The sequence below is a fragment of the Cetorhinus maximus genome, chromosome 13 (genome assembly GCF_964194155.1).
Source record: "Cetorhinus maximus chromosome 13, sCetMax3.hap1.1, whole genome shotgun sequence".
Lineage (NCBI taxonomy): Eukaryota > Metazoa > Chordata > Chondrichthyes > Lamniformes > Cetorhinidae > Cetorhinus > Cetorhinus maximus.
In genome coordinates, this window is record NC_135891.1 from 114,062,647 (window position 1) to 114,089,822 (window position 27,176).

A 27,176-nucleotide genomic window follows, 5' to 3' on the forward strand; every position below is an offset into this window, starting at 1 on the left:
TCCAAGACCCAGTTTTATTAATTCAAATTCTAAAATATTATGTGATTCATCACTGTGCCACCATATAGTTTTTTTTGATAGAGAAGCAATCCTTGGATTCACATACAGTCAAATTTCATGTCACTGATCTATTGCATGGGCATTGCTCACTGAGGACGTTAAACAGTATCTCTGCCCATGAATAGATGTCAAATTGTGTTGATTACTAACAAAATTCTTTCTTGTTGGTTATAGATTGTGGATACTGTTTGCACAGAAAACTTTTTCCATCCATTTCCAGAGTGATTACATTTCCTTATAGTCAATTGCACTCATTATGCAGGCAGAAGAACTCGACATTTGGTGCCAGCTGCTCAGTTTGTCTCTGGGGCATAATCTGCAGCACATGTGACTTGCGAGGTTACTAGAGCTGGGATTTAATGCCGCTCCCTCTCCTCTTGTGAGAAAACACGAAGGAGACATGGTCATCCTAATGTCTACTGATTAGTGAAAATATATTTAGCAACTGACTAATCTGAAATCAGGAATTCACCAAGTGAGAATGGATGACCACAAACATTTATCTCATCGTTTTGTAACACAGTGGGTGGTATTTAATGGAGGTGATGGGGGTCTTGCCCACTCTCTGGAGAGCCAGCAAGAGCCCCGCATCACCTCTTTTAGGGAAGGTCCGCCAAGTGCCATTCAGGCACTTAACTGGAAAGCAGAATTGCCCCAGAATCCTTGATCACGGGGGCAGATGTCCTGCCACCGAGAGCTGTCAGCCAGAGGGCAGCAGTTCTACCGAACAGCAGCACTATCAAGAAGGCAGTGGCTGCTGCCTGTACTAAACCCATCCAAGGCCGAGTATCATTGCTGGATCCCAGGCCAGAGGTGAGTGATGGCAGGAGGGTGGGGCTTCCCAATGCAGGGTCCCTCAATTAGGCACTGTACCTTTGAACGAGGATTTGTTTGTGCTCCCCACATAGCCAGCCCCTGCCTACCACTGGGTTAATACCAGTGGCAGTGCAATGAGGCCCTTAAGTGGGCAATCAGTGCTGATTGCCCACTTAAGGGCCTCAATTGGCAGTAGGGCAGGAAGGCTGTCCACAGACCTTCCCACTAGACTTAATCAGGGTGAAGGCTGGAAGAGTGTAGATCTCCCCCCCCCACCAACCACAAAACTTGACATGGGTGAGGGCATTAAATTCCACCCAATGTGTTGGAACATGCCCAAGTGATCCTCAAGCAAGGTACAGCTTAAGGTTGTGAACCTGGGCAAAAAGTTTGGGAATACCCTCCCATACAGCATAGTGTCATTTCTGATTACTGAAATTAATTTTCCTTTAAAAATTAGTTTGATAAGCATTCAAAGCATAAATATAGTAAACAAACATCGCGTATAATTAGCTAGCCCACACCCGTATTGCCAACTGCACTGGGACCAAAGCACCAAGGAATATAATGCACCATTAAACCCAATTGTTTTTCCTCCCTATTTTGTGCCTTTATTCTCATGCTCAGATACAATTCCACAGGTGGCAGAGGCTTTCCTCCCATTACTCATGCATCAGATTTTCAAATAAGGTTAGTGGATAGCCATCAGGTGCAGGGGTAATGGTGGATTTTCCCACCACACCTCCACCTCTCCCCTCCTAAACCAGATTCAAAAGCCAAATGCAGTGTCTCCAGTTCTGGTCAGATAACTGGACGCAGAGTGGGAACGTTCCTAGTTTATGCGGCCCGATAGCACATGGAGTAGACCATCAGGAAACTTTGCCAATGGTTTGAAATCACCAGGTCATATAATGAAACTACATTCCATTAACACTCACTGCATATTCTTTTTATCATGAAGCAAGTCTCAAAGGGGGAAAAATGTGTAGAAAACAAGTACATTTACACTAAAATGTCCCCTTAGTCTTACTGCCTGTAATTAAATATTTACATTCTAATATTAAGCTATTGATTTGTTCACACTAACATTATGTTTTTTTGATGCTTTGTAAAGGTAAATATTTATTACTAACAACATGTGGAAATTCTTTCCGTCATCCTTTCTAAACTTGGTGATTTCTCCTATGGGCGTGATTGCTGCTGCCTCTGCCCAAGTAGCTATGTCTACGTGTTAATGTAGATAGTGAGTAGTGGCAGGCTATACTAATCTGGAGGGCATCACAAGCCTAATCTTGTCCACACTCAATGCCCCCGCACACAGGCTATCCAGCAGACATGTCAGTGAAAGAAATTCCACCACACAACTGTTACAGTGAAGGGTCTATTTGTGTGGAAAGAGCTTATTTCTTAGACCTTTTTCCTCATTGATTATGCAGAGATTACAACTGAAAAGATTTCACCTAAATTATCATACTATTTTTTGGGTTTAAAACAAGGTTTCTGCTACAACTCAGGGAACTCCGGTTAATCTATTGCCCTGCTGAAGTTGTGCAATAAATTCACTTTTGGAAAAAATCCATTTGGAGACCAGTCCATTGGTGGTATAAGTGGAAGGAGATAAGCGCTCACACGATATACAGTGAAATGAACAATCTCAACAGGCAGAAGGGGCGGAGTGTTTGTCCTGATCGATTCTCAGCCCTTTACTCAGGAGGAAGGCCTCCTGCTTTGGCTCACGCCCCAAGAAACTTTTCAGCATTTCCTCAGCATCCAGAGAGCCACCTGGTTTAAGAATGAAGTTTCGGTAATCTACGCCAACCTAGAGGGACAAGCACAAAATGGGTAGGTTAGGGGGGGGTTCTTTTAAAAGTGTATAGGATCTTTCATTAAGAGTTAACTTATTATAAGCTTGCCCAAAGGAAAACTAGGTCTTGGCTGTGATAATATTGTACCAGGGAACGTTAGCTGTAAAAAGTGAGAGGAGCAACCAGCAAGTCCAACGTTAAACTATTGACTCGGCTGCCAGCAAACCTCTCTGAACATTTTTTCTTTTTTTAATTCATTCACGGGATGTGGGCTTCGCTGGCTGGGCCAGCATTTATTGCCCATCCCTAGTTGCCCTTAAGTGGTGGTGAGCTGCCTTCTTGAACTGCTGCAGTCCGTGTGGTGTAGGTACACCCACAGTGCTGTTAGGAAGGGAATTCCAGGATTTTGACCCAGCGACAGTGAAGGAACGGTGATATATTTCCAAGTCAGGATGATGAGCGGCTTGGAGGGGAACTTCCAGGTGGTGGTGTTCCCATCTATCTGCTGCCCTTGTCTTTCTAGGTGGTAGAGGTCGTGGGTTTGAAAGGTGCTATCTAAGGAGCCTTGGTGAATTCCTGCAGTGCATCTTGTAGATGGTACACACTGCTGTTACTGTGCATTGGTGGTGAAGGGAGTGAATGTTTGTGGATGGGGTGCCAATCAAGCGGACTGCTTTGTCCTGGATGGTGTCCTGCTTCTTCAGTGTTGTAGGAGCTGCACTTATCCAGGCAAGTGGAGAGAATTCCATCACATTCCTGACTTGTGCCTTGTAGATGGTGGACAGGCTTTGAAGAGTCAGGAAGTGAGTTACTCGTCACACGATTCCCAGCCTCTGACCTGCTCTTATAGCCACAGTATTTATATGGCTGGTCCAGTTCAGTTTCTGGTCAATGGTAACCCCCAGGATGTTGAAAGTGGGGGATTCAGTGATGGTAATGCCATTGAACATCAAGGGGAGATGATTGGATTCTCTCTTGTTGGAGATGGTCATTGCCTGACTTGAATGTTACTTGCCACTTGTCAGCCCAAGCCTGGATATTGTCCAGGTCTTGCTGCATTTGGACATGGACTCTGCTTCAGCATCTGAGGAGTTGTGAATTGTGCAATCAGCAGCGAACATCCCCACTTTGGACCTTATGATGGAAGGGAGGTCATTGATGAAGCAGCCGAAGATGGTGGTGCTTAGGACACTACCCTGAGGAACTCCTGCAGTGATGTCCTGAAACTGAGATGACTGACCTCCAACAAGCACAACCATCTTCCTTTGTGCTAGGTATGACACCAACCAGCGGAAATTTTTCCCCCTGATTCCCATTCACTCCAGTTTTGCTCGGGCTCTTTGATGCCACACTCGGTCAAATGCTGCCTTAATGTCAAGGGCAGTCACTCTTACCTCGCCTCTGGAATTCAGCTGTTTTGTCCATGTTTGAACCAAGGATGTAATGAGGTCAGGAGCTGAGTGGCCCTGGTGGAACCCAAACTGGGCATCAGTGAGCAGTTTATTGCTAAGCAAGTGCCACCTGATAGCACTGTTGATTACCCCTTCCATTACTTTACTGATGATCGAGAGCAGACTGATAGGGCGGTAATTGGCTGGGTTGGATTTGTCCTGCTTTTTGTGTACAGGACATACCTGGGCAATTTTCCACATAGCCGGGTAGATGCCAGTGTTGTAGCTGTACTGGAACAGCTTGGCTAGGGGCGCGGCAAGTTCTGGAGCACAAGTCTTCAGTATTACTGCTGGAATATTGTCAGGGATACTGCCTTTGCAGTATCCAGTGCCTTCAGCTGTTTCTTGATATAGCTTCACCAGGTTGACACCTCATTTTTAATGGTTTCACGGTCATTGGACTTTTAATTCCAGGTTTTTTATTGAATTCAAATCTGCCATGGCAGGATTCAAAGCTGGGTCCCCAGAGCATTGCCCTGGGTCTCTGGATTACCAGTCCAGCGACAATACCACTACACCAGATGGGACGTAGTTGAGGCAAATAACATGGGGAAGCTAGAAAAGCACATGCAGGGGAAAGAAAAGGAAGGATATGCTGATAAAGTTAGATGAAGTAGAGTGGGAGAAGATGGTGAGGAGCATAAACACCAGCATGGACCTATTGGGATGAATAGCCTATTCTTGTGCTATGCATTCTATATATGTGCACTTTTTTATAATGCTGGGAATAGGAGTTGCATTAGGTGCTTTTTCATAACATTAAAAATAATTCTCATGATTTTATAAGGTGTCTAGAAGATCCAACCAGTCACAAAATCATGGATGATCTTCTACCGCAGCTACAACTTCTCACGCTATTCACATGTCCTTTGATATTCAAAAAACTTGTGCCTTTTAAAATTGTCTTGGCACCACAGAGTTATATTTCGTATGATGCTAAACCCGGTGTAAAACAGCCTCCTGGAAGAAAGCAGGGTGGGGGAAGGGAAGGTCTTGTATCGCTTGGTTTTAACGTGTTCAGATTGGGGCTTGATAGGGTAGTATTGCGACTTTCATGCCAAAGTGCACCAAACTGATTTGCATTGATACAAAAGTTTAATGCAACTGTGCTCATCGACTGCAACCAGGCTACAGATTAAGAGTGCAACCTGACAAAGGAAAGATAGCGCAGTTTAAAAAATTTTTAACATGTTCAAGGGTTTCAAAATGAGCAGAGAAAGAGAATAGAAACTTTTAAAGGGTTATGAAGGGTTTTAGAAGTGTGCATTGGTAAAGATTCCAACTAGGGACTCAGTAATAAGGGTCATTAAACTGTCAGAGTGTGAGGAGAGAGTTTAGAAATATTTCTTTGCTTATAGAGAGTTGTTGGAGCATGAAATACTTTGTCACAGAGAGTGGTTCCATTAGAAACCAATACATCTTTTCAAAGAAAAGTTAGATAAATTTTTGAGGCCGAGGAAAGTGCAGGGCTATGGGAAGATAGATGGTGGGGGGTTTGTTTTGGATTGCTCCAGTAAAGGATCAGCACAAATGAGGGCTGAATAGCTTTCTTTTGTGCTGTAAATTTCTAAGGTCCTACTCCCCCATTCTGGAGGATGCTCACTTGTGCTGGAGACAATCTAACCTGGCTCAGCAGCCAGGGCTAGGGAGGGAAGATGAAAAAAAAGGTAAAAATCAGTCAGGGTTCCTGTTTCTAATCACTATTTAGTAACCAATCTTGCAGAATTAGGAAGGTCAATCTGGTTACAGATATTTGGATAATGGTTATTTTAAAATCAGAACTCTGGGTAAAAATTGATCAGTACCTTTGAGCTCATGACGCCCTCTTGTCGAAATCGGGTATAGAACATGTCCATTGAATAGACCTCACTCCAGAGATAACCATAATACTGGGCATCATATCCCCCAGCCAGGTGTCCAAACGTGGCTGGCATATTAGTTCCTGAAAAGCAAATACAGTTACATTATCATCTCACCTACGTGAATTCTTTTCAAATACCTATGCCAGTGTTTCAATATTTAGTGCCATTTTTTTAATTACATTTTCATAAGTTAGATCTGGACAGGTTTGTGTTAGGATACAGATTGGGTACACACATGCATACTGGAAATGGTTAATTGTTTAGTTGGGTCACAGAGACTGTTCCTTGTAGCGGTGGGGTGAGGTGGCGGGAAGGGGGTGGGGGCGCGGGAAATGGTCAGAAAAACAAACAACATAGCAGCTCACTTGATGATTGTGTTGACAAAGCCAGAGCCCATACAATACAGAAGTGCTGGAAAAACTCAGCAGGTCTGGCAGCATCAGTGGAGACAGAAATAAAGTTAATGTTTCGAGTCCAATATGATTTCTTCAGAACTGAAGAAAGGTAGGAAGGTGATGGGTTTTATGCTATTGATAAAGAGGGGAGGGACAGGTGAAGTGAATGAGAAAGTCAGGGATAGGTTAGAGGGCAGGGGAGATTGAATGACAAATATGTCATGGAACACAAGGAAAAAGAAATGGTAATGATAATATTAAAGACACAAAGAATTTATTCTCTCCCACTCTCTAATCTATCCCTGACCTACTTTGCTCCACTTGCCCCTCCCCACTTTTCAACAGCATAAAACCCATCGCCTTCCTACCTCTCTTCAGTTCTGAATAAGTCACATTGGACTTGAAACGTTGAGTCAGTTTCTCTCTCCACAAATAATGCCAGACCTGCTGAGTTTTACCAGCATTTTCTGTTTTTGTTTCACATCTCTAGCATCTGCAGTATTTTGCTTTCATCTACACAATACAGACCAGGAGAGTTCCGCATCTCAGACAAAAGTAGCAGCGAGGACACTACAATTGGTCTCAGCTCATCTCAGCTGGATGGCTATTCCATATTGTGGTACCTCCCTATCTGCCATTTGCTTCAATGGCAGAAAATAATTTTTCTTTTTGGTTACCTGGTGTTGCTGGAACTCCCATTATCTCTTTACATAGCCTAGCGTACTCTTCCTTAGCATCCACATTCTTGTTCGTACACATGTGTAGTGATTGGTCAACCTTCGCCAAAACTATCTGTCGCAAATTAAAGAGACCTGTTGAATAAAGAGAGAAAAATTGTTTGTACGTTCCTTTGCACAGCATCAATGCAAAAATTGATAAATCTATGATCAGAATGCCTGCAAAGATGAAAGGCAAGTCAACTCTAATTAAAAAAAAGTCTGTTTACTCACTTCTTAATTTACTGTAAGGCTACACAGATGTGAAAAATTGTGCCAATATTTACCGGTGTTAGCTAGCCTGGATTTAAGGAGCTTTTCCAGCAGATCTTGTGGAATCATGCTCCCATCCTTGTAGTGCTTGGACATCCGGAGTAGGGGTTCCTTTTCCCAAACCCAGTTCTCCAACATCTGAGATGGAGCCTCCACAAAATCTCTCTCAACATGTGTTCCACTGAACATGGCAAACTCAGCCTGTCAGAAAATAATAGGATCACTGCATCAACTCATTTCATGGAATACAGGACTCGGCTTAACTGTACAGAGGACAATTTATCCTGCAATCCGCCTGACATTATCTAGGCACTGGATTCAAATACAACAAAGGCACACCCAGCCCAGACAACTCGACAAAGTCCTCCACAGCTGTCTGAGATATGAAACGTACAGAATATTAAAATGAATACATTAAAGATCCACAACAGTTAGTTATTATCTGTCCTTGTCTACAGTGAAGTCTGTTAGCTCAAGAAACAAAATGGAAGTTAGGTCATTTGCACAATCAAGCTTTAAGAACGAGTGTAAGGCAGCAAAACTGTATAAAGAAAGTCAGTCAGTGGTCCCATTCCAAACCGTCAACCGTTGGCCTTTGTTGGAAAGCAAATGTATAACCATTGTATAAGATCAGGTTCAGGCTCAGTTGCATGTTCCAAACTGAAATAACCTGCCAATAAATATTGTCTAGCACACATGGTGAATGGCAGCTTAGCTAAGGGATTGAAGGGCTGCAGCACAGCAAGAGATAGGGGGGTGGAAATTGAGAGAAGAACCTCCGAGTTTCACAACATTGATATCAGCAACAGCAAGGATAATGGCAGAGTCATGAGGGTAAGAAGTCCTTACTTGGGAGCATATTTGATGCATCACATGACCAAACTCATGGAAGTAGGTCTCAACCTCATCGTGTTGAAGTAATGATGGAGCACTGGGAGTCGGCTTGGTGAAGTTTGCCACCATAGCGGCCACTGTAATCTGCCTTGTACCATCAGGTAGCAAACATCCTGGCTGAAGCCCAAAGCAGGCAGCATGTCCGTACTTTCCCTCCCTGTAAAACAAGTATATCAACACCTCTGTGATTACTACTGGTAACTAAGTAAATATACCCATGGCCTTATAACAGCTCAAATAGTTCATGAAAGTCATACTTTAATTTGGTATTATTTACAATAGGTGTGAATGGAATTTAATTCTTGGATTACAATCAACTGCAAGTTGAATTTATATTGACTCAAGACTTAAGCATTACTGCCACATCTCAAGACTCCTGACTTATCGCTCCCCTACTTTTGGCAGGGTACAAGAGAAAGTTTGTCAACTGGCATATAATTCCTCTATTGCTATTGGACCCGAGTGAACCCTTTCTCTGTTCTTATCTTCTGTTTTGATACTAGCTACTTGAAGCCAGCAGCCCCACCGCGGTACTTAAGTGGCCATTCTTCATCTATAAACATAGAGGGAGTGCTAGTTGGCTATTCCACCGTGGGTTCATAGCTCAGTCTGATCCTGAGCTCACCCAATGCCAGCTGATATCTCATGATGTGCTGAGAGAGGTGTCTTGGTATAGGCGGAACTTAAACATCCTCTCTGTTTCAGTGGTTCAGGTGAGTGTTAAGAGATCTCCTAGCACCATAAACATGTTCTCCTGGCCAGTCTGCAATTCTGCTGTGAAATCCCAGTCAACTGTCTTCAATCAAAACCATCCTGAAGAAAAACTAACTTGTCATTCATCTAATAACTGTTTGTGAGTTTGATTGATTGGATTTGGTAGGAGACAGAAAAAAGATAAACAGTCTCCATCCCCATCATTTACAATTTGATATAAGTATATGATCTGCAGCCATGCCTATCCTATTTAAAATCTGTATTTCTTTTGCAGAGTAAGTAAAACGTTATTCCATTTTTTTTAACCTGAGAAACTGAAGTCATAGGGCAGGACACCCCAAGATTGAAACGAGTAGGAAAGAAATAAGGCAAGCTCAGCTGTCAACCTTTAGATCATACAAGAAGGTAGGATTTAATGGCATTCAGGTTCTGGGAATTTTTTTTTTAATTTGAAGGGTTTAGGTAGAGTGAATAAAGAGAATCTGTTTCCAGTGACCAAAGGGTTGATGACCAGAACGCATAGATTTAAGGTGAGTGACAAAGAACTAGACGCAGCATGAGGGAAAGCTTTCTTAACTCAATAAGTGGTTACAATCTGGTATGGTACTTGATGGATGCAGATTTAGTAGTAGTTTTCAAAAGGGAATTGGATAGATATTTGAAAGAAAAAAATTACAGGCTTATGGAAAGAGTGGGGGTGGGGGACCAACTGAATTCCTCTTCGAAAGATCTGGCAGATTCAATGGCTGAATGACCTCATTCTGTGCTGTAGTTCTCTGATTCTATAACCGTGCATCAATTAGCTAACACTTATGCTTACAAAACAATGATTGTGCTTCAACAAGAAGTTATTGTATGTGAAGCACTTTGGGACGTTTGAGATGCCATATAAATTCTTTCATTAACATCCATACATGCAAAGTCCAATAAGAGTCACTGGATACTAATCAGGGACAGGAACCCCGTTGATTTATTTTTTTCTCCTCCTTAGTCTAGAGGCACTGAGACTAACTGTGCTGTTCCATCTACTGACCAAGTTGACATTAGCTAACTCAGCAATGACCAGGGATCAAACGCAAGACTTTCTAGTCCATATTGATCAGTTTCACAGTGGGCAGTGCTTTTCGCCCAGGCAAGATATTTTAATAATATTAGAGGACCTGTAACTTGATGAAAGGCTATCTGTTTTTGAACAATTATATTCCCTCCTTAATAGATTAAGGAATCACCTTGGATATAAATCTAAATAGAATTGTCCCATCAACTCTCCAGTTGCCGTGTCTTTCACTGAGTACAGTTTTACATCCTCATGCCACACAGGCACGTTCTCAATGAGTTGAAAGGTCAATCCCAGCAGTTCCTGGTAGATTCCCAGCAGGCCAGAGGTTACAACTTCCATCGGAAAATATTCCTTCAGCAGATTCTGATCCACAGAGTACTTCAATTCCTCCACCTGGTTCATGTAGTAGCGCAGATCCCAGGCATTTATAATATTATCAAAATCCAGCCCTCGCTTCTCACACTCTTCTTTCTTCAGGTCTAAGATAACCGCCCTCTCCTCGTCACCAAGTAGTTTCAGCTTCCGTGTTAGTTCATCTAAAATATGAATTTGAAAGGTTTATAAGTACTGACATTGTTCCCAGGTGGACGTAGATCTCCTCTGCATGAGGCCCAAGCTTCATTTCCCCATTCCCAGTGAGCTCTGAGTAACTGTTTCAGTGCGCGCTGGTCAGGAATGTTGGTGCGGACGGGGAGGTGGTGGTTCAGAACATCCTTCTGACCCACAAAAGTTAGAAGTAAACCAACCAAACTGAAAATTTCAAAACCATGATTTTTCAGGAACAGCTTGCAGCGGATCTCTTTAAGGACTGCTGGACAGGCCACTTAAAACAGGTTTCAATGGACTAACACCAACCAAAATGGCAGCAGGTGGGAATGGGGCAGTAAGTGAATTCCTATGATTTTTGGGAGCAGTATTACCCCATTTCTACCAGATGAGTAGTTAAAATTGCCTCCATTATTTCTTTTCTCATTCAAGCCAACTTTTATAACAGTCCAGATTGTAGGCAGATGATTTAATTTTAGGACACAACATAATCCAACCCAATACTGCCCTTACCTCACATGTGCCTACATACAATTCCAACTGCTAAGAGCATCCACCTTTTGCACCACGGCAAGTTTTTTAAAATTAATTTTCAACACAGCAATCCTTTGCTCAAGAGTGCCAATTTGTGGATAGTTCCATGGCACGGTATTGAACCCACTAAAAATGGAACTAGACTGAGCATGCTAATTTTATGAAGAGCCCTTCTAGCTAACAGAATGCAAAGGCTTTCACCCCATCAGGCAAGGCTGGTTTCAAATGTGAATCCTCAAGACGAAAAGACCCTGTGTTGACTCACTTCACCCAAGGTAAGCGCTTAGTTGTAAACTGACATTCATTACCCAAAAAGATATTGACATTTTTGCTATTCTTAGCCATGTTCATTTCGAGTACGAAATCCGAGTGGGTCTTAAAGTCCAGAAGACAAGACTTCTTCGTACGAAGTTCCACCAGTTCTTTAAGGATTTTTGTGTTGTCCTAGACAAGGAAGAAAAAGTTATTTCATTTTGACTTTGTTTCCAACACTAAGCAATATTTCTTAAAAGTAGAATCACATTTTGCTGAACTGCCCACTAACCCTCAATGCAATAACAGAGATATCTGTACAATATCATACGTTGGAAATATCTGCTGAGCTTCTACAGTGAATAGCTGCATCAGATGATGTGGTACTGAGCCATGCAGACCAGCAAAGTTCCACACTCGATCCCCCTATTTGAATGAACCTAGGTGATCTCAGCTGGGACAGTAGTTGGGGATGCAACAATTAGCCTCTCTTCTCTGGGAAAGTGGAGGACAAAACAGAAATCAGCCCAGTTTCCTGCTGCTGATGACAATCCAGTGACTCCTGTTGGAAAGTACACTGGATGCTGCGGATCAGGCTTGGCTGCAATGTATAAACTTAGGTATATTCTCAGCTGATGAGGAGGTCAAGAAGTGATCTGAACCAATTAATAACATCCAGGAAAGAAGATTGTGTAAATACGGAAAACATCATAACAATATATGACTCAAATATGAAAAGAAAGAAAGATAGGGTTTTACTTGGTGGAAGAGATAAGAAGAAAAGACAAGGTATTGGGATTAAAAAGATGGAGTTAAGACTAATAATAAATTCAAGTAAAATTTCTGTACTCAGAAGTGAAAATATGGAACTCACTATACTGCAGAGTGGTTGAGGGGAATTGTGTAGCTGCATTTAAGAGGGAGCTGGATAAGTTCATAGTGAGAAAGGATCAGAAAGATATGTTGATGAGTGAGATTAAGTAAATAGAGTGGGAGGAAGTTTGTGTGGATCATAAACCCCGGTGTAAACCAAGGTTGAAGGGCATGTTTCTGTACTGTAAATTCTGTGTAAAACACAAGAAACCGGCTTGACTCACCTCCATGCAGCGGGAATTAAAGGCGTGCTCCATCCTTTTCCTGGTTTCTGGGACATAACATTTCTTCATTAAGGGAAAGTAGTGGGGATACTTTAGAGTTACCTTCAGCTTCCCATTGTCAGCTTTCTCCAGGCTACCGATAAAGTCATCAGGGAGGCCACCTAGTCACACAAGATATTAATATAACCAACATGACTGAGTGAAAATCTTTCAGACGAAACAAAGCCATTCATATCACTTATTAATCATCACTGATTACAGATTGAAATGAGAAATTGAGATGCATCCCTTCTGACTAAGCTTGTAAACGCAGCTCCTAACTCATTCAGAGAGGCCAAAAACGTCTCTGGCTCAATTCTCAGTCTGCATGGAGTTATCTGAACTCAATCAGGACTGCAGTAAACCTCAATATCCCTATGGGAAAATAATGGGGAAAAAAAGGAAGACAAGCCAAGATGCCAGCATGATCATTATCCAAACAACCCTACCTAAAAGAATGCTGTTAGAAATGTCGAATGAGGATGAACTTGGGCTCGGCTGCGATGCCCCCATGTTAAGACAGCCTACCAAAACACTGTTTTTAACTCACACGAACAGAGGTGAGGTGTCAGAGAGTTTCAAGAATTCAAAGGAGCACATGTCAACAGAATCCTACTCTTTCAAGCCTAAAGGAGAAAATTAGCAAAATAAAGAAATTGGATAATGAATGGTTTGGAAGCAGAAAGTGACATGCAGAGTCAAGGATACCTTGCAGTCACCATTTCAGCAAGGCCCGAGTGCGCATGCACAACTGTACCTGATGCCTTTCCGGTCAGCAGCAGGAGTTACAGCGTTTCAGCAAAGTATAATGCCGAGTCATGAATTTTTCTCTGTTGATTTCAGCTGTGAAAAACCTAGTAGTGCAATTCTAGACTGTGTCATTGTAAACTTAGTTGCATCTGCAGAAAGAATGTTGATCTGTACAACACTAGGATGTAATAAGCAATAAAGGAAGAACTTGTATTTAAATGGTGTCTTTTGTGCCATCAGGAAGTCCCAAACCACATCACAATCAAGGAAGTAATTTTGATGGTTGAGGGATAAAGGTTGGTGAGGACACCAGAAGAACTTCCCTGCTCTTTGAATAATGCCATGGAATCTTTTATGTCCACCAGAGAGGGCAGACAGGTCCTCAGTTTAAAAACTCATCCAAAAGATGACACTTTAGATGATGTGCTCCAGTTTCTGGAGTGTTGCTTGAACCCACAATATTCTGTTTCAGAGGCATGTGTGCTAGCACTGAGCCAACGCAGACGCCCTGCCATACTTTAACTGATGATAGCATGGATGGGAGTAATTTCAGGCAATGAATTGAAATCCTAATCACATAAGCAGCAGATTGGCAAAATATTAAAATGATGGCTAAACAGGGAAGAATAGTTCAGCAAGTACTCTGCGCAGAAACGATATGTTCAGAAAATTACTCAATTTTTTAAAACTACAACAGAAACTCACCATGGCAACACTGAATGTGGGAATGGTTTTATTCCAATGCCTCTTCATGAATATTTGGCAGGCAATTTCTGTCATCACCCCTCCAAAGGAGAAGAGAATCATTGCCATGACTAACCATAAATAAATAGCCTGGTGCCATGTTCATCCAAGATCAGTCTGCCTAAAGGCCAATTAAACCTTTATGGTGACAGGCTGTATCTCAGAGCCAAATTCCCAAACTCAAAGGCAATAGCCTTTTTCTTAAAAGCTATTTGGCCGCACAATGGACATAGTTTCATTCCAATTTACAAGGCCAAATTCCAATCCTGTTTTTCATCCACACAGTAACTTATCTCTTACCCAATTCATCCCGTGAAAACTCCAGAAAAGTAGTATTCTCATTCAGGTTCTTGCTGAAGTCTATACATAAAGTGCTGATTTTCTTCTTGATGGCTTTGATCTCCTAAAGCACAGGATAAATGAGCAGTGAGCCCTTTTACTGGCAGTTAATAGTTTACTGAGATTTGCAGCAGTGAAAAGTGGGGCCAGGGGGGTATTTTGCACTTCTAGAATAAGGAGTTTATTTAGATACAGTGTTAGATGCCACAGAAAGATCAAGGCATCATAACTAAACTTCTATTCATTAGACTAAAAATAAAAAGCTGTATTTTCACCAAAGACCTAGTGGATATATGGCATGATACTTAAACATATGAACCAGAAGGCCCCAGGTTGCATCTCTGTTCCGAACTCGGTCAAATGGTCTCAGTAGGCACCAGAAACCACATTGCTGTAGGTGACTGGGATTGATTTTTATGCAAGAGCTCTGTTTATTGGAACTGTAGAGACTTATTTCAAGTGAACTCCCGAAATAGAATTTGATTTCTTTGCTGTTTGCTGAGAAGGTAAACATTGTTTAGTTTGCTTAAAAAATCCACTGTCTGGCTTTAAGTCCTGCTGGTATTAAGTCCTGCCCTGCCTCCAACTCATTGGCTGAGACAGTTGGGTCAATAGACATTTCAGACAAACTAACCTCAGCACCCAAGGCTGGAACAGATGGGGAAAGAGCTCGGAAATGGACTGGGAGGGAAAAATCAGGACTTGGAATTCAGACTATGGACTCTGCGGGGGTGGGGTGAATGCTCTCCTGCTCTTCCTGGCCCACAACGAGTGCTTCAAAAAGCACTTGGCTGTTGTAGCCAGCTGCTCCTGTATCCATTTTGCTGTTGGATTTCCCGAGCCTTAGGAAACCTGGCTGGCAACTGTTAAGTTTAAAACCAGGCTCCCAACTGCATTGGTTTAACATTAAGATGAAGTGTCCCATCACTCCAAGACAGGACACATATACACGCCATGCTATTCACTGCCATAATAATTGGGCCACACACATAAATTTAGGTTAGTGACACAATCTCCGATTTTTAATTTTTTTAACACCCGCAACCTGATAGTTGTAGGAAGTTTAATATTGACCCCACTATGTATTTTCAGCATTCCATTGTGGTTGGGTACCCATCTACAAATGCCATTTTACCGCTACTTACATCTTGCTTATCTTTACACAGGTGGAGTCCATTTCTCTTTCCCAGTTTCAATAGCCTTTCCATGTAGCGCCTAGCCTCTGGCCGTAGGTCTTCCGCCTGACAATTATCCTGGAAGAACAAGCCCCCAGAGTGATGCAGCCACAGCAGCAAGAAATTATCTCAAGTATATCTGTTTTCCTTCTAATTAAATGGGAAAAAGATCTGTGAGTGTATGCAAACATGATTCTTGATTCCTACTGTGATTAGTCTGCCAGAACAGTTAGAGCAACTCACTTCCAAATAACATGGCCTTTCTAGAGATATTTGCAAGATGAACCATTTTATAACAAAATTCCTGCAAATCTTTTGTGAAAGAAATTACTAATGATTGCACTAATCACTGTCAAATTTTACATGTCTTTTGAAGTATGTTATGTAAAGGATGGAAGCCATTCTGCAGCAGTGGAATAAAATAAGATGAATGACCAGTTAATTTGTTTCTTTGTTGTATTGTTTGATGAAAAAACGAAAGCCAACAAATCAGGAGAACTTTAGGTTCTTCAAATATGCAAATAAGATCTTAAATATTCAACTCAACAACCAGAGAAGGCCTCAATTTAACATCTCATCTAAAGAATGACACCTCCAACAATGCAGCATTCGCTCAGTACAGCACAGGAATGCCAACCTAGATCAAGTCCTGGTGTGCTAGTGAATCCCAGAACCTTCTAATGTAGAAGCAAAATGTGCTACCAACTCAAGCAAACCAACACTTTCAGAGTGTTCTCTATTTGATGGGATTGCAGTGAGTCGGCCAGTTCGAAAAGTACAAAGAACGCTTTGGGGCAGCTGCCGCAAAGGCGCAATGGGGAAGGGTCGCTGCCTAAGACCTTTCTGCCACAGTGCACCAAGGGGCTGGGAACTGTTTAAATCCCCTCGGGCTGTACAGCTCAAAATAAATGTCTGCAAATGATTGTAATATTCATTGTTTGTACTGATGCACCTTGTGATACATGTTGTAAAAGTTGAACCTGATTGTACCTTTGTAATGGTGATTTTGAAATGGTTTGGAATGTGGTTGAAGTATTTTATGAATAAAGTATATTTTTGCAAAAAAATACAAAGAACGCGATGGGTCACTGGTGAAAGACACTCTTTGGTCTGCCCGAAACTTGTTGGTCTTCCAGCGCAAAGTTGTCCCCGACCGTGTGTTGCAGACTGGCACATTCCAAAGTCCAGGACTACGTGCTGAGGGACGCACTAAAGCTTGGGGCAGCCGCTGCAAAGGCGCAATGGGGAAAGGTCGCTGTCTAAGACCTTTCTGCCACAGAGCACTGAGGGACTGGGAACTGTTTAGAGCCCCTCGGGCTGTACAGCTCAAAATGAATGTCTGCATTGAATAATAATTGTATTATAAATGTATTGAAGCACCTCAGAGTGCAACATGATGTATATGGATAACTCCAATACCTTTGTCTGATTGTCTGCATTGACCATATTGAAATGATTGTAATATTCATTGATTGTATTGATGCATCTTGTGATCTATGTATAAAAGTTGAATCTGATTGTACTTATGTGATGGTGATTTTGAAATGGTTTGGAATGTTCTCCAGATATTTTATGAATAAAGTATATTTTTCAAAAAAAAACAAAGAATGCGATGGGACAATTAGAGATTGATACTCGTGATCTCAGAAACATGAATAATTATGGTATCTGATATTGGAACAATTTAACCCTAACTGGTCAATAACTATGCTCACAATTTCAGCCCCCCAAAAATATCTGATCCTTGTCTCCCAAAGGAGCTGCATTATACTGCAGGGGAGGTTTCACTGCTGTCAGGTGATTTAATTCATTCATGGGATAGAGGGCATTGCTGGCAAGGCCAACATTCATGACCCATCCCTAATTGCCCTTGTGACAACTCTCAACTTCCATCTGAAATGAGATGAGATAAGTCAACCACATTCCTATGGGTTCAGTCACATTTGGTCAAACTGAGTATGGATGGCAGATTTCCTTCCCTAAAAGACATTAGTGAACCAGATATGTTCTTATTAAAACCTAGTAGTTTCATGGTTACCGTTAATGATGCTAACTTTTTATTCCAGGATTAGTTAATTCACTGACTTTAAATTTCCCGACTGCAGATGTGGGATTTCAACTCATGTCTAGAGATCATTAGTGCAGTAACATAACCACTCTGCTACTGTATCCCCATTCTCCAAGTATGTCCCTAAATCGTGAATGTTGCTGAGCTATCCAACAGTGGAGGACTTCACAACAGATTTGACCCTGTCCTGAAAGAAGTTCATACATAAGCATTTGGTAGCAGGAGTCATCAGGAGCAGGCATTTTGATTTTCTTTTCTTCATCTTAGCTTGAGGAGCTGAGGTCAATCATGGTTGCAACTGCAAGAAACGCTCTACCCACAATTTTTAAACTAATATTCTAAAACTGTGTCAGAAGGAATCCTGGGAGATAGAAGTGATCTGAAAAATGTTGTCATTTCCCACACCAGCTTCTCTCCTCTTTATTTAGCTAGCATCAGTTCTCACCTGAAGAGCGACAATCCTTTTGTAAACGTCTTCTCTCATGCTCATTTCCACATCAAACTCCGACAGTTGTTTATCTGCCTCGGTGCTTGCAGTCCGAATGTCTTTGCAAGGAGAAACATGCTGGGGGAAATCTAGAATATTCCGTTGCACTGAAATATCAAACAGCAAGTCTCAGTGTCTGAAGTAACATGTTTAGCAGATCAATGTCACTGCTAAAGAGGATGATAGGAGGAGTTCCAATCTAATAAAGCACATCAGGAAGGGCACTTTTACTTTCCCCTCTACTGTATTTCAGAATTTTTACTTCTCATTTTAAAGATACTGATTCATATTGGGGTAAAAGATTGCCTATTTGCCACACTGTCCAACTTAAATGTTGCCTCAGTTTATCTGCTGCTGAAAGCCTCACCCGTGCCTTTGTTACCTCTAAAGCCGATTATTCCAATTCACTCCAGCAATTTCCCACGTTCTATCCTCTGCAAACTTGAGGTCATTCAAATCTCTGCTGCCTGTGTCCTAAGTCACACCAAGACCCGCTCACTGATCACCAGTGTTTGCTGATCTACATTGGCTCCCAGCAACACCTCAATTTTAAGATTTTCATCCTTGTTTCCAAATCACTCCATGGCCTCACCTGTCCTAATCTCCTCAATCCCTACAACTCCCCCCAGATCTCTATGCTTCTCCAATTCTGGTCTCTTGAGCATTCTTGATTTAATCATTCCAACGCTGGCAGATGTTCCTTCAACTGTCTATGCCCTAAGCTCTGCAATTCCCTCCTCATATCTCTCTGCCTCTCTTTCTTCCTTTAAGACACTCATTAGAAGTTACCTCTTTGACCAAGCTTTTGATCATCTGACCTAGCATCACCTTACGTGGCTCAATGTCAAACTTTGTTCCATAATACTCCTGTGAAACCTTGGGTCGTTTTATTATGTTAAAGGCACTCTATAAATACAAGTTGTTGTTGTAAAAGTCCACAGGCTTTCTTTTTATGTTCTTTCTGTGTTCCTATGGCACTGTAAAAGGCATCACAATATAACCCGGTCTCATCCTCACCTAACATCCACATACAGACACTTTCCAACATGCCTTACTGGGATGGCAGCTGGAGCAGACTTTCTTACAAAGGAAATAATCATAATGATTTTTTAAAGATAAAACATTGAAAAGAATTTTATAGAATTATTATTTCAATTTACACATATTATTAATAGTTGAAACTTAATTTCCTAAAAATGCAATTATACTGAACTCTTCCATGAATGTATACAATGTGTTTAGTTGACTAGACAGTTCATTATTTTTGGTGTGACCTCTAGGTTCTACTGTACCATTGTGAAAACTGACATAACCTCAGAATTATTAGTCCAACAAAGCCAGGGAGAGAGTAAGGTAAAGCCTCCAGTCAGCAGCTATTCCCACACAAAACTGCTGAATGTTTGGACTATTGCTTACATCTGCTTACAAAGGCTTTTCCACAATACGTAGCGCTCTGACCAGTAGTTTCTAGATACAACGGTCAGTTTGAAGGGGCCACCAGAGAAATTTGTTTATGCTTCATTGTCAGTTCAGACAAAATGTGACATGTTCCTCAATCACCCCCATTCAGCTTATAGAATTTTATTTAGAAGTTATCAGAAAAATGGAGTTTTCCATTCACATGGTTTGTAGATCAGTCTCAATAATTAGAACAATAAAAAGGCTGAAAATAAAAAGGGATTTATCTTGGTCAATTGGCATTTAAGGCATTGAACAAAAATATCAATTCGTCCAAGTGGTGTCACAGTGGTTGAATATATTTAACTGTGATTTCCCCCCCTCTTTATCTCTGTGAATTACTGTAGTGTTTGATTCCATGTGCATTTGCTATCTTCTGGTTCATCAATCTTTATGTACAAGCCTCAACAATGAGCTGCTGACATTAAAGACAACAGATCATCAACCACAGATTCAGGAAATACTGAGTTCAGTACAGTATGTAGCCTTGCCACATTGTTAATTTATAAATCATTCCCCAAGGAGTTTGCTGTACTATATTCCACTGCTATTAATGTCTCCATGAGCAAGCACAACCTAAAAGCTCATGTGTGAAAGTCACTAGTGAGCTTTTAGATTATCTTCCCAGCTAGAAATACAGGACAATATTTCAGTTTTATAGGAAGTATTTCTGTTATAAACTGCATGCGGATAGTCATTTTCACACAATAAATGTAGAGAGCAACTGACTTTCACCCATCGCTCAAGAAACAACACAAGTCAGTTTTATTATTTTTCCCCTCCAGATTTCACCCCTTGTCATCAAGCAGGATACAGATCCAGCAGACACAGCTACTTTAAAATCTAAACAGCAAGTGTCAGAAACCTATTCAACATCAGGAGCTATTAGAGAAGCCCAACTCTGTCCGCACTAGAGTCTACATCTCAGCATACGAAATAGGAGCACAAGTAAGCCATTCGGTCCCTCGAGCCTGCTCTGCCATTCAGGAAGATCTTGGCTGATACGTTTACGTTTCAAGTTCTACGTTCCCATCTATCCCCGATAACCTTTGATTCCCTCATTTCGCAAGAATCTACCTCTGCCTTAAAAATATTCAATGGCCTCTCCTCCACTTCTGCTTGGAGAGTTCCAAAGTCGCATAATCCTCAGAAAAAAAGTGTCTTCATCTCTGTCCTATAAGGGCGACCCCTAATTTTAAAACAGTGCCCCCTAGTCCTGGGCTCACCCACAAGAGGAAACATCCTTTCCATGTCCACCTTGTCAAGACCATTCAGAATCTTATATACCTCAATCAAGTCACCCCTCACTCTTCTAAACTCCAGTGTAAACAAGCCCAGCCTGTCCAACTTATCCTCATAAGACAACCTGCTCAATCCAGGTAACAACCTAGTAAACCTCCTCTGAACCGCCTCCAATGCATTTACATGCTTCCTTAAATAAGGAGACCAAAACTGGCACACAGTATTCGAGATGCGGTCTCACCAATGCCCTGCATATAAGTAAGGATGTTATGCTTCAGTTATGTTCAATTCCTCTTGTAATAAAGGATAGCATTCCATTAACCTCTTGACTACATGCTGTTACCTGCATACTAACTTTTTGTGACTCATGTACGAGAACACCTAGATCCTTCTGCACCTCGGAATTCTGCAGTCATTCTCCATTTAAGTAATTCTCTGCTTTTTTGTTCTTCCTGCCAAAGTGAACAACTTCACATTTTCCCACACTGTACTCTATCTGCCAGATTTTTGACAACTCATTCAACTTACCTATATTCGTCTGCAACCTCCTTATGTCCTCTTCACAACATACTTTCCTACCTATCTTTGTGTCATCCGCAAATTTACCTACCATGCCTTCGCTCCCCTCATTTAAGTCATTGATATAAATTGTAAAACGTTAGGCCCCAGCACAGACCCTTGTGGGACTTCACTTGTCACATATTGCCAATTAGACAAAGACCCATTTTTGCATACTCTGTCAATCTTCCAACCAGTCAATCTTCTAACCAGACTAATATGTTACTCCTATACCATGAGAATTTATTTTCCGAAATAACCTTTCATGTGGCACCTTATCAAATGCCTTCTGGAAATCCAAGTACAGTACGTCTACAGGTTCCCCTTTATCCACAGCACGTTACTCCTTCAAAAAACTCTAATAAATTGGTTAAAATGATTTCCCTTCCACAAAACCAATTCTGCCTCTTCCCAATTACCTTGTGTTTTTCTAAGTGTCCAGCTATAACCTCTTTAATGATCGACTCTAACACCTTCCCCACAACAGACGTCAAGCTAACTGGCCTATAGTTTCCTGCTTTCTGCCTCCCTCCCTTCTTGATTAGAGGAGTTATATTTGCTACTTTCCAGTCTGATTGAACCTTTCCAGAATCTAGGGATTTTTGGAAAATTCACGCCAACGTATCTACTACCTCTGTAAACTTAAGGTAATCCAAAACTCTCCTGCCCGTTTCCTTACTCGCACAAAGTCTTGTTGACACATCACCCCTGTGCGCGCTGCCCAACACTGGCTCTAGTAAAGCAATGCCTCGATTTTAAAATTCTCTTCCTTGTTTTATCTCTCAAGCTCTATAGGACAGTGACTAGTTGTTCAAAACAAGAGTGATGGATAAACTATAGGCTAGATGGTCTGAAATCAGTGGTGGGGCAACTTCTAGAGAAAATAATTCAGGAAAAATATAATTGTCTCTTGGAAGAGTATATTTTAATAAATGTCAGCCCACACGGATATGAAGAATACAATTTGTGTCTGACAAACTTGATTGAGTTGTTCAATGAAGAGGGTTGATGAAGTTATTGCAGTTGACAATGTGTATATGGACTTTCAAAGGGCATTCGATGAAGTGCCACATAATAGATTAGTTAGCAAAATTGTAGCCCATGGAATTTAATGGGGTAGTGGCAGATTGGATACAAAATTGGCTAAGAAGTAGAAAGTACCGAATAGTTGTTTTTCAGACTGGAGAAAACTATACTGTACTATCCCCTAAGGATCAGTATTAGATCCACGATTCTTTGTAACATCCGAATTATTTTGTCTTGAGAAGAGGTGTCATAATTTCAAAGTCTGCAGATGGCACAAAGCTTGGAAATATGGTGGACAATGGGGAGGACAGACTGGTGAAACAGGCTAAAGTTTTATGGGTCACATGGTCTTTCTTGCTCCCATTTCTTATGTTCTTAAATCACTAGGTTCAGCCTCAGCTGGAGTATGGTGCCAATTCTGGACACTACACAACAGGAATTGTGAAGAACTTGGAAGAGGAGATTTATTCATATAGTAACAGGGATGAGGGACTTCAGAATAGGGAAACTAGATTTGTTCTCATTAAGGCAGAGATTAAGGGGAAATTTAATAGGGATGTTCAAAATTATAAAGGATTTTGATAGGCTGGATATGGAATAATGTTTTCACCAGCAGGTAAGGTATCAAAGGACACAGATTTAAGATAATTGGCAAAAGAACCAGGGAGCATATGATGAGAATTCTTTTCTACAGTAAGTTATGATTATATGTAATGATGAATTCTGAAAGGGTGATGGAAATGGATTCAACTGTGATTTTCAAATGGGAGCTTGAAAAAGAAAAAAAATTGCAGAGATTTGGGGGAAAGAACAGGGGGTGGGACTAATGGGATAACTCTTTCAAACAGCCAGCACAGGCAAGATGGGCCTTCTTCAGTGCTGTGTGATTCCATGAACAGTAGCACTCAACCTGCTGTCCCAGTAAAAATAGTTAACTAAAAAGGAAAGCTTTCTTTTTGTTAACAATGGAATTTGATATCATTTTATGAGATGTATCGGTCGTGGTTGACATAATTTCCAAACTAACAAATCTTTTGGGATTCTTTTTCCAGGAATTATCTGAAAAAGGAAAAAAATTGCAAATTGCATCTTTTGATTATCTGCTCCTATCACTGCTTGCTTATCTCCCCAATCACCACACCCTCAACTTCTCTCTCCCCCCGCCCCCCCCCACCTTAAACCAGCTTATATTTCTCCTTTCTCCTAACTATGCTTCAGTTCTGCTGAAGAGTCGTGAAGGCTCGAAACGTTAACTGATTTCTTCTCCACCGATGCTGCCAGACCTGCTGAGTTTTTCCAGGTAATTCTGTTTTTGTTTTGGATTTCCAGCATCCGCAGTAGCTTTTAGCTTTTTGTTTTTATGAAAAAAATTGCAAGGCTACTGGGGAAAGACAGGGAAGTGGGGTCTCCCCTACCCAACTCTGCCCAAAGGGTGGGGTCTCCCCTACCCCACCCCACTCTGCCCAAAGGGTGGGGGTTTCTCCCCTACCCCGCTCTGCCCAAAGTGTGGGGGTATCTCCCCTACCCCGCTCTGCCCAAAGTGTGGGGGTATCTCCCCTACCCCGCTCTGCCCAAAGTGTTGGGGTATCTCCCCTACCCTGCTCTGCCCAAAGTGTGGGGGTATCTCCCCTACCCCGCTCTGCCCAAAGTGTGGGGGTATCTCCCCTACCCCGCTCTGCCCAAAGTGTGGGGGTATCTCCCCTACCCCGCTCTGCCCAAAGGGTGGGAGTATCTCCCCTACCCCGCTCTGCCCAAAGTGTGGGGGTATCTCCCCTACCCCGCTCTGCCCAAAGTGTGGGGGTATCTCCCCTACCCCGCTCTGCCCAAAGTGTGGGGGTATCTCCCCTACCCTGCTCTGCCCAAAGTGTGGGGGTATCTCCCCTACCCTGCTCTGCCCAAAGTGTGGGGGTATCTCCCCTACCCTGCTCTGCCCAAAGTGTGGGGGTATCTCCCCTACCCCGCTCTGCCCAAAGTATGGGGGTATCTCCCCTACCCCGCTCTGCCCAAAGTATGGGGGTATCTCCCCTACCCCGCTCTGCCCAAAGTGTGGGGGTATCTCCCCTACCCTACTCTGCCCAAAATGAGGGGGGGGGGGTCTCCCCTAGCCCATTTTACCCAGAGGGGGGTCTCCCCTACCCTAGTCTGCCCAAAGTGAGGGGGGGGGTCTCCCCTACCCCACTCTGCCCAGAGTGAGGGGGGGTCTCCCCTACCCCAATTTGCCCAAAATGAGGGGGGGGGGGGTAACCCCTAAACATTCTGCCCAAGGGGGTGGCCTCCCTTACCCCACTCTGGGAGGGAGAGAGGGGGAAGGGGAGAGAGGGGGAGAGGGAGAGAGGGGGGAGAGGGAGAGAGGGGGGAGAGGGCTCCCCTACAAACTTCACCCACGAGGTTCCCTTCCTCCATCAATGCTCATCACCCCCCCTCCCCCCCCATCCTTACCCGTGTATTCCACCTCGATGTCCGCCAGATCCTTCAGCGTGTTCTCGTAGTTCACCTCGGCCAGATCCAGTGAACCGACTCGGTCGTACACCTGCTTGGTTCGGCGGATCAGGGCCCCAACCTCCTGCTCCATTTGCTGCTTGCTCAGGTTCCAGCGGAGATGGTTAAGGCCTGCGGGGTCTCCTCTCCCGCTGCCGCCGCCGGTCAGAGGCTCGCCGGTGGGAGACATCGCGATTTATTTTGTGCAGTGTGAGATATATATAAATAAATATAAATCAATCAGGGGGGATCTGGAACAGTTTGATCGAGCCGCACGCGTTGCCGTCTACCGACTGACTAACTTGGACTGTCACGCTGTCATTCAAACCTCGGCCGCTCGCCAACGACTACGGATAAGTCCCGCCTCCCTCTCACCCTCATTGGTCATCTCTCCGACGCGCCCTCCGCATCCGCTATCCCGATTGGTCCTTGCGACCGTCATTCATTGCAACGGGGCGGGAACAGCGCGCAGCTCCAGCGTGATTGACAGTCCACCTGCCTCCCTATCATTGGCTGGATCTATTGCCTTACTCCTCGATCATTGCTGATGTCAATCACATTTGATTGACCAGGTGGCTATTTATATCTCAGCAGACATTAGTGCGTGACTGACTTAGATTTAAATCTGTTCAGCGACAAAAAAAGGCTTACTCCTGCTGCTATTTCTTATGATCTTATAACTTGTGTTTATGTAGCTCCTTTATTGCTGTCAAATGTCCAAAGGCATTTCACACAAAGAAAGTTTAACACCTAGGCACAGAAGAAATTCTTCTTCTTAGGCAGCCCCTTGGGGTCGAGGATGACACTAAACATGAGTTCTCAGGTGACTGAAGAGTCCAATGCACAACCTACAGTCTCTGTCACAGGTGGGGCAGACGGTGGTAGGGGGAACAGCTGAGTGGGGTGCCCAGGTGCCATGGTTGCCACACGCTCCTTTCGATGTCAATGCTTGGCTTCAGTTAACCTTTGGCGATGAGACTTTGAGGTGTTCAGCTCCTTCCCGGGTGCTTTCCCTCCACTTCAGGCAGTCCTGGGCCAGAGATTCCCACATGTCGGTGGGGATGTTGCACTTTTTCAAGGAGGTTTTGGGGGTGTCCTTGAAGTGTTTCCTCTGCCCTCCTAGGGTTTGCTTGCCATGTCGAAGCTCCGAGTAGAGCGCTTGTTTTAGGAGTTTCGTGTTAGGTATGTGGATGATGTGGCCCGCCCGGTGGAGCTGATCGAGCATGGTCAATGCTTCAATGCTGGGGATGTTGGCCTGAGCAAGAACACTAACATTGGTACGCATATCCTGCCAATGGATTTGTGGGATCTTGTGGACACAACTCTGGTGGTACTTTTCCAGAGTTTTGAGGTGCCTGCTGTACATAGTCCACGGCTGTGAGCCATATAGGAGGGCGGATATCACTACTGCTCGATAGACCATGAGCTTGGTGCCAGGTTTGAGGACCTGGTCTTCTAACACTCTCTTCTTCAGGCGGTCGAAGGCTGTGCTGGCACACTGAAGGTGGTGTTGAACCTCGTCGTCGATGCCTGCCCTTGTTGACAGTAGGCTCCCAAGGTATGGAAAGTGGTCCACATTGTCCAAGGCCTTGTCGTGGATTTTGATAACTGGGAGTGCAGTGCGGTGTAGGGGGGACAGGTTGGTAGAGGACCTTTGTCTTGCGGATGTTTAGTGTAAGGCCCATGCTCTCGTATGCCTCGGTGAAGGTGTTGATGATGGCTTGGAGCTCAGCCTCTGAGTGTGCGCAGACACAAGCATCATCTGCATCCTGTAGTTCAATGACAGAAGATGGGACGATCTTGGATCTGGCCTGCAGGCAGCGGAGATTGAATAGGTTCCCACTTGTTCTGTAGTTTAGCTCCACTCCAGCAGGGAGCTTGCTGAGGGTGACAAGGAGGATCAAGAAGGGCATCACTGCCTTGTTTGACCCTGGTCCAAACTTGGATTGGGTCTGTAGTGGATCCATTGGTCGGGATCACGGCTTGCGTGTCATTGTGGAGCAGGTGGAGGATGGTGAAAAACATTTGGAACAGCTGAAATGGAGGAGAATCTCCACAATCCTTTGCATTTGACAGTGTTGAAGGCTTTTGTGAGGTCAAACAAGGCCATGTACGAGGGTTGGTGCTGTTCCCTACATTTCCCTTGCAGTTGCCACGTGATGAAGATCATGTCCGTTGTGCACCTTAGTGGGTGGAATCTGCATTGCAACTCTGGGGCGAGCTCTTCAGCCACAGGGAGAAGGCGATTGAGGAGAATTCTTGCGATGACCTTCCCTGTGGCTGACAGCAGGGAGATTCCCTTATATTTACCACAGTCAGACTTGTCACCTTTCTTGA

General features: G+C 43.1%; 1 protein-coding gene across 1 annotated transcript; it reads right to left on the bottom strand.

The window, feature by feature from the left end:
- LOC144688984 (thimet oligopeptidase-like) lies at positions 1-25,191 on the bottom strand. Its single transcript, XM_078556066.1, has 12 exons — positions 24,801-25,191; positions 18,036-18,184; positions 15,493-15,600; positions 14,309-14,411; positions 12,476-12,636; positions 11,435-11,570; positions 10,216-10,582; positions 8,228-8,429; positions 7,393-7,579; positions 7,067-7,201; positions 5,938-6,074; positions 1-2,695 (listed from the first exon to the last, which is right to left on the bottom strand). Exons 1-12 carry the CDS (start codon positions 25,027-25,029, stop codon positions 2,531-2,533), a joined length of 2,079 nt encoding a protein of 692 aa, XP_078412192.1. The 5' UTR covers positions 25,030-25,191; the 3' UTR covers positions 1-2,530.
- Between the last annotated feature and the right edge of the window lie 1,985 nt (positions 25,192-27,176).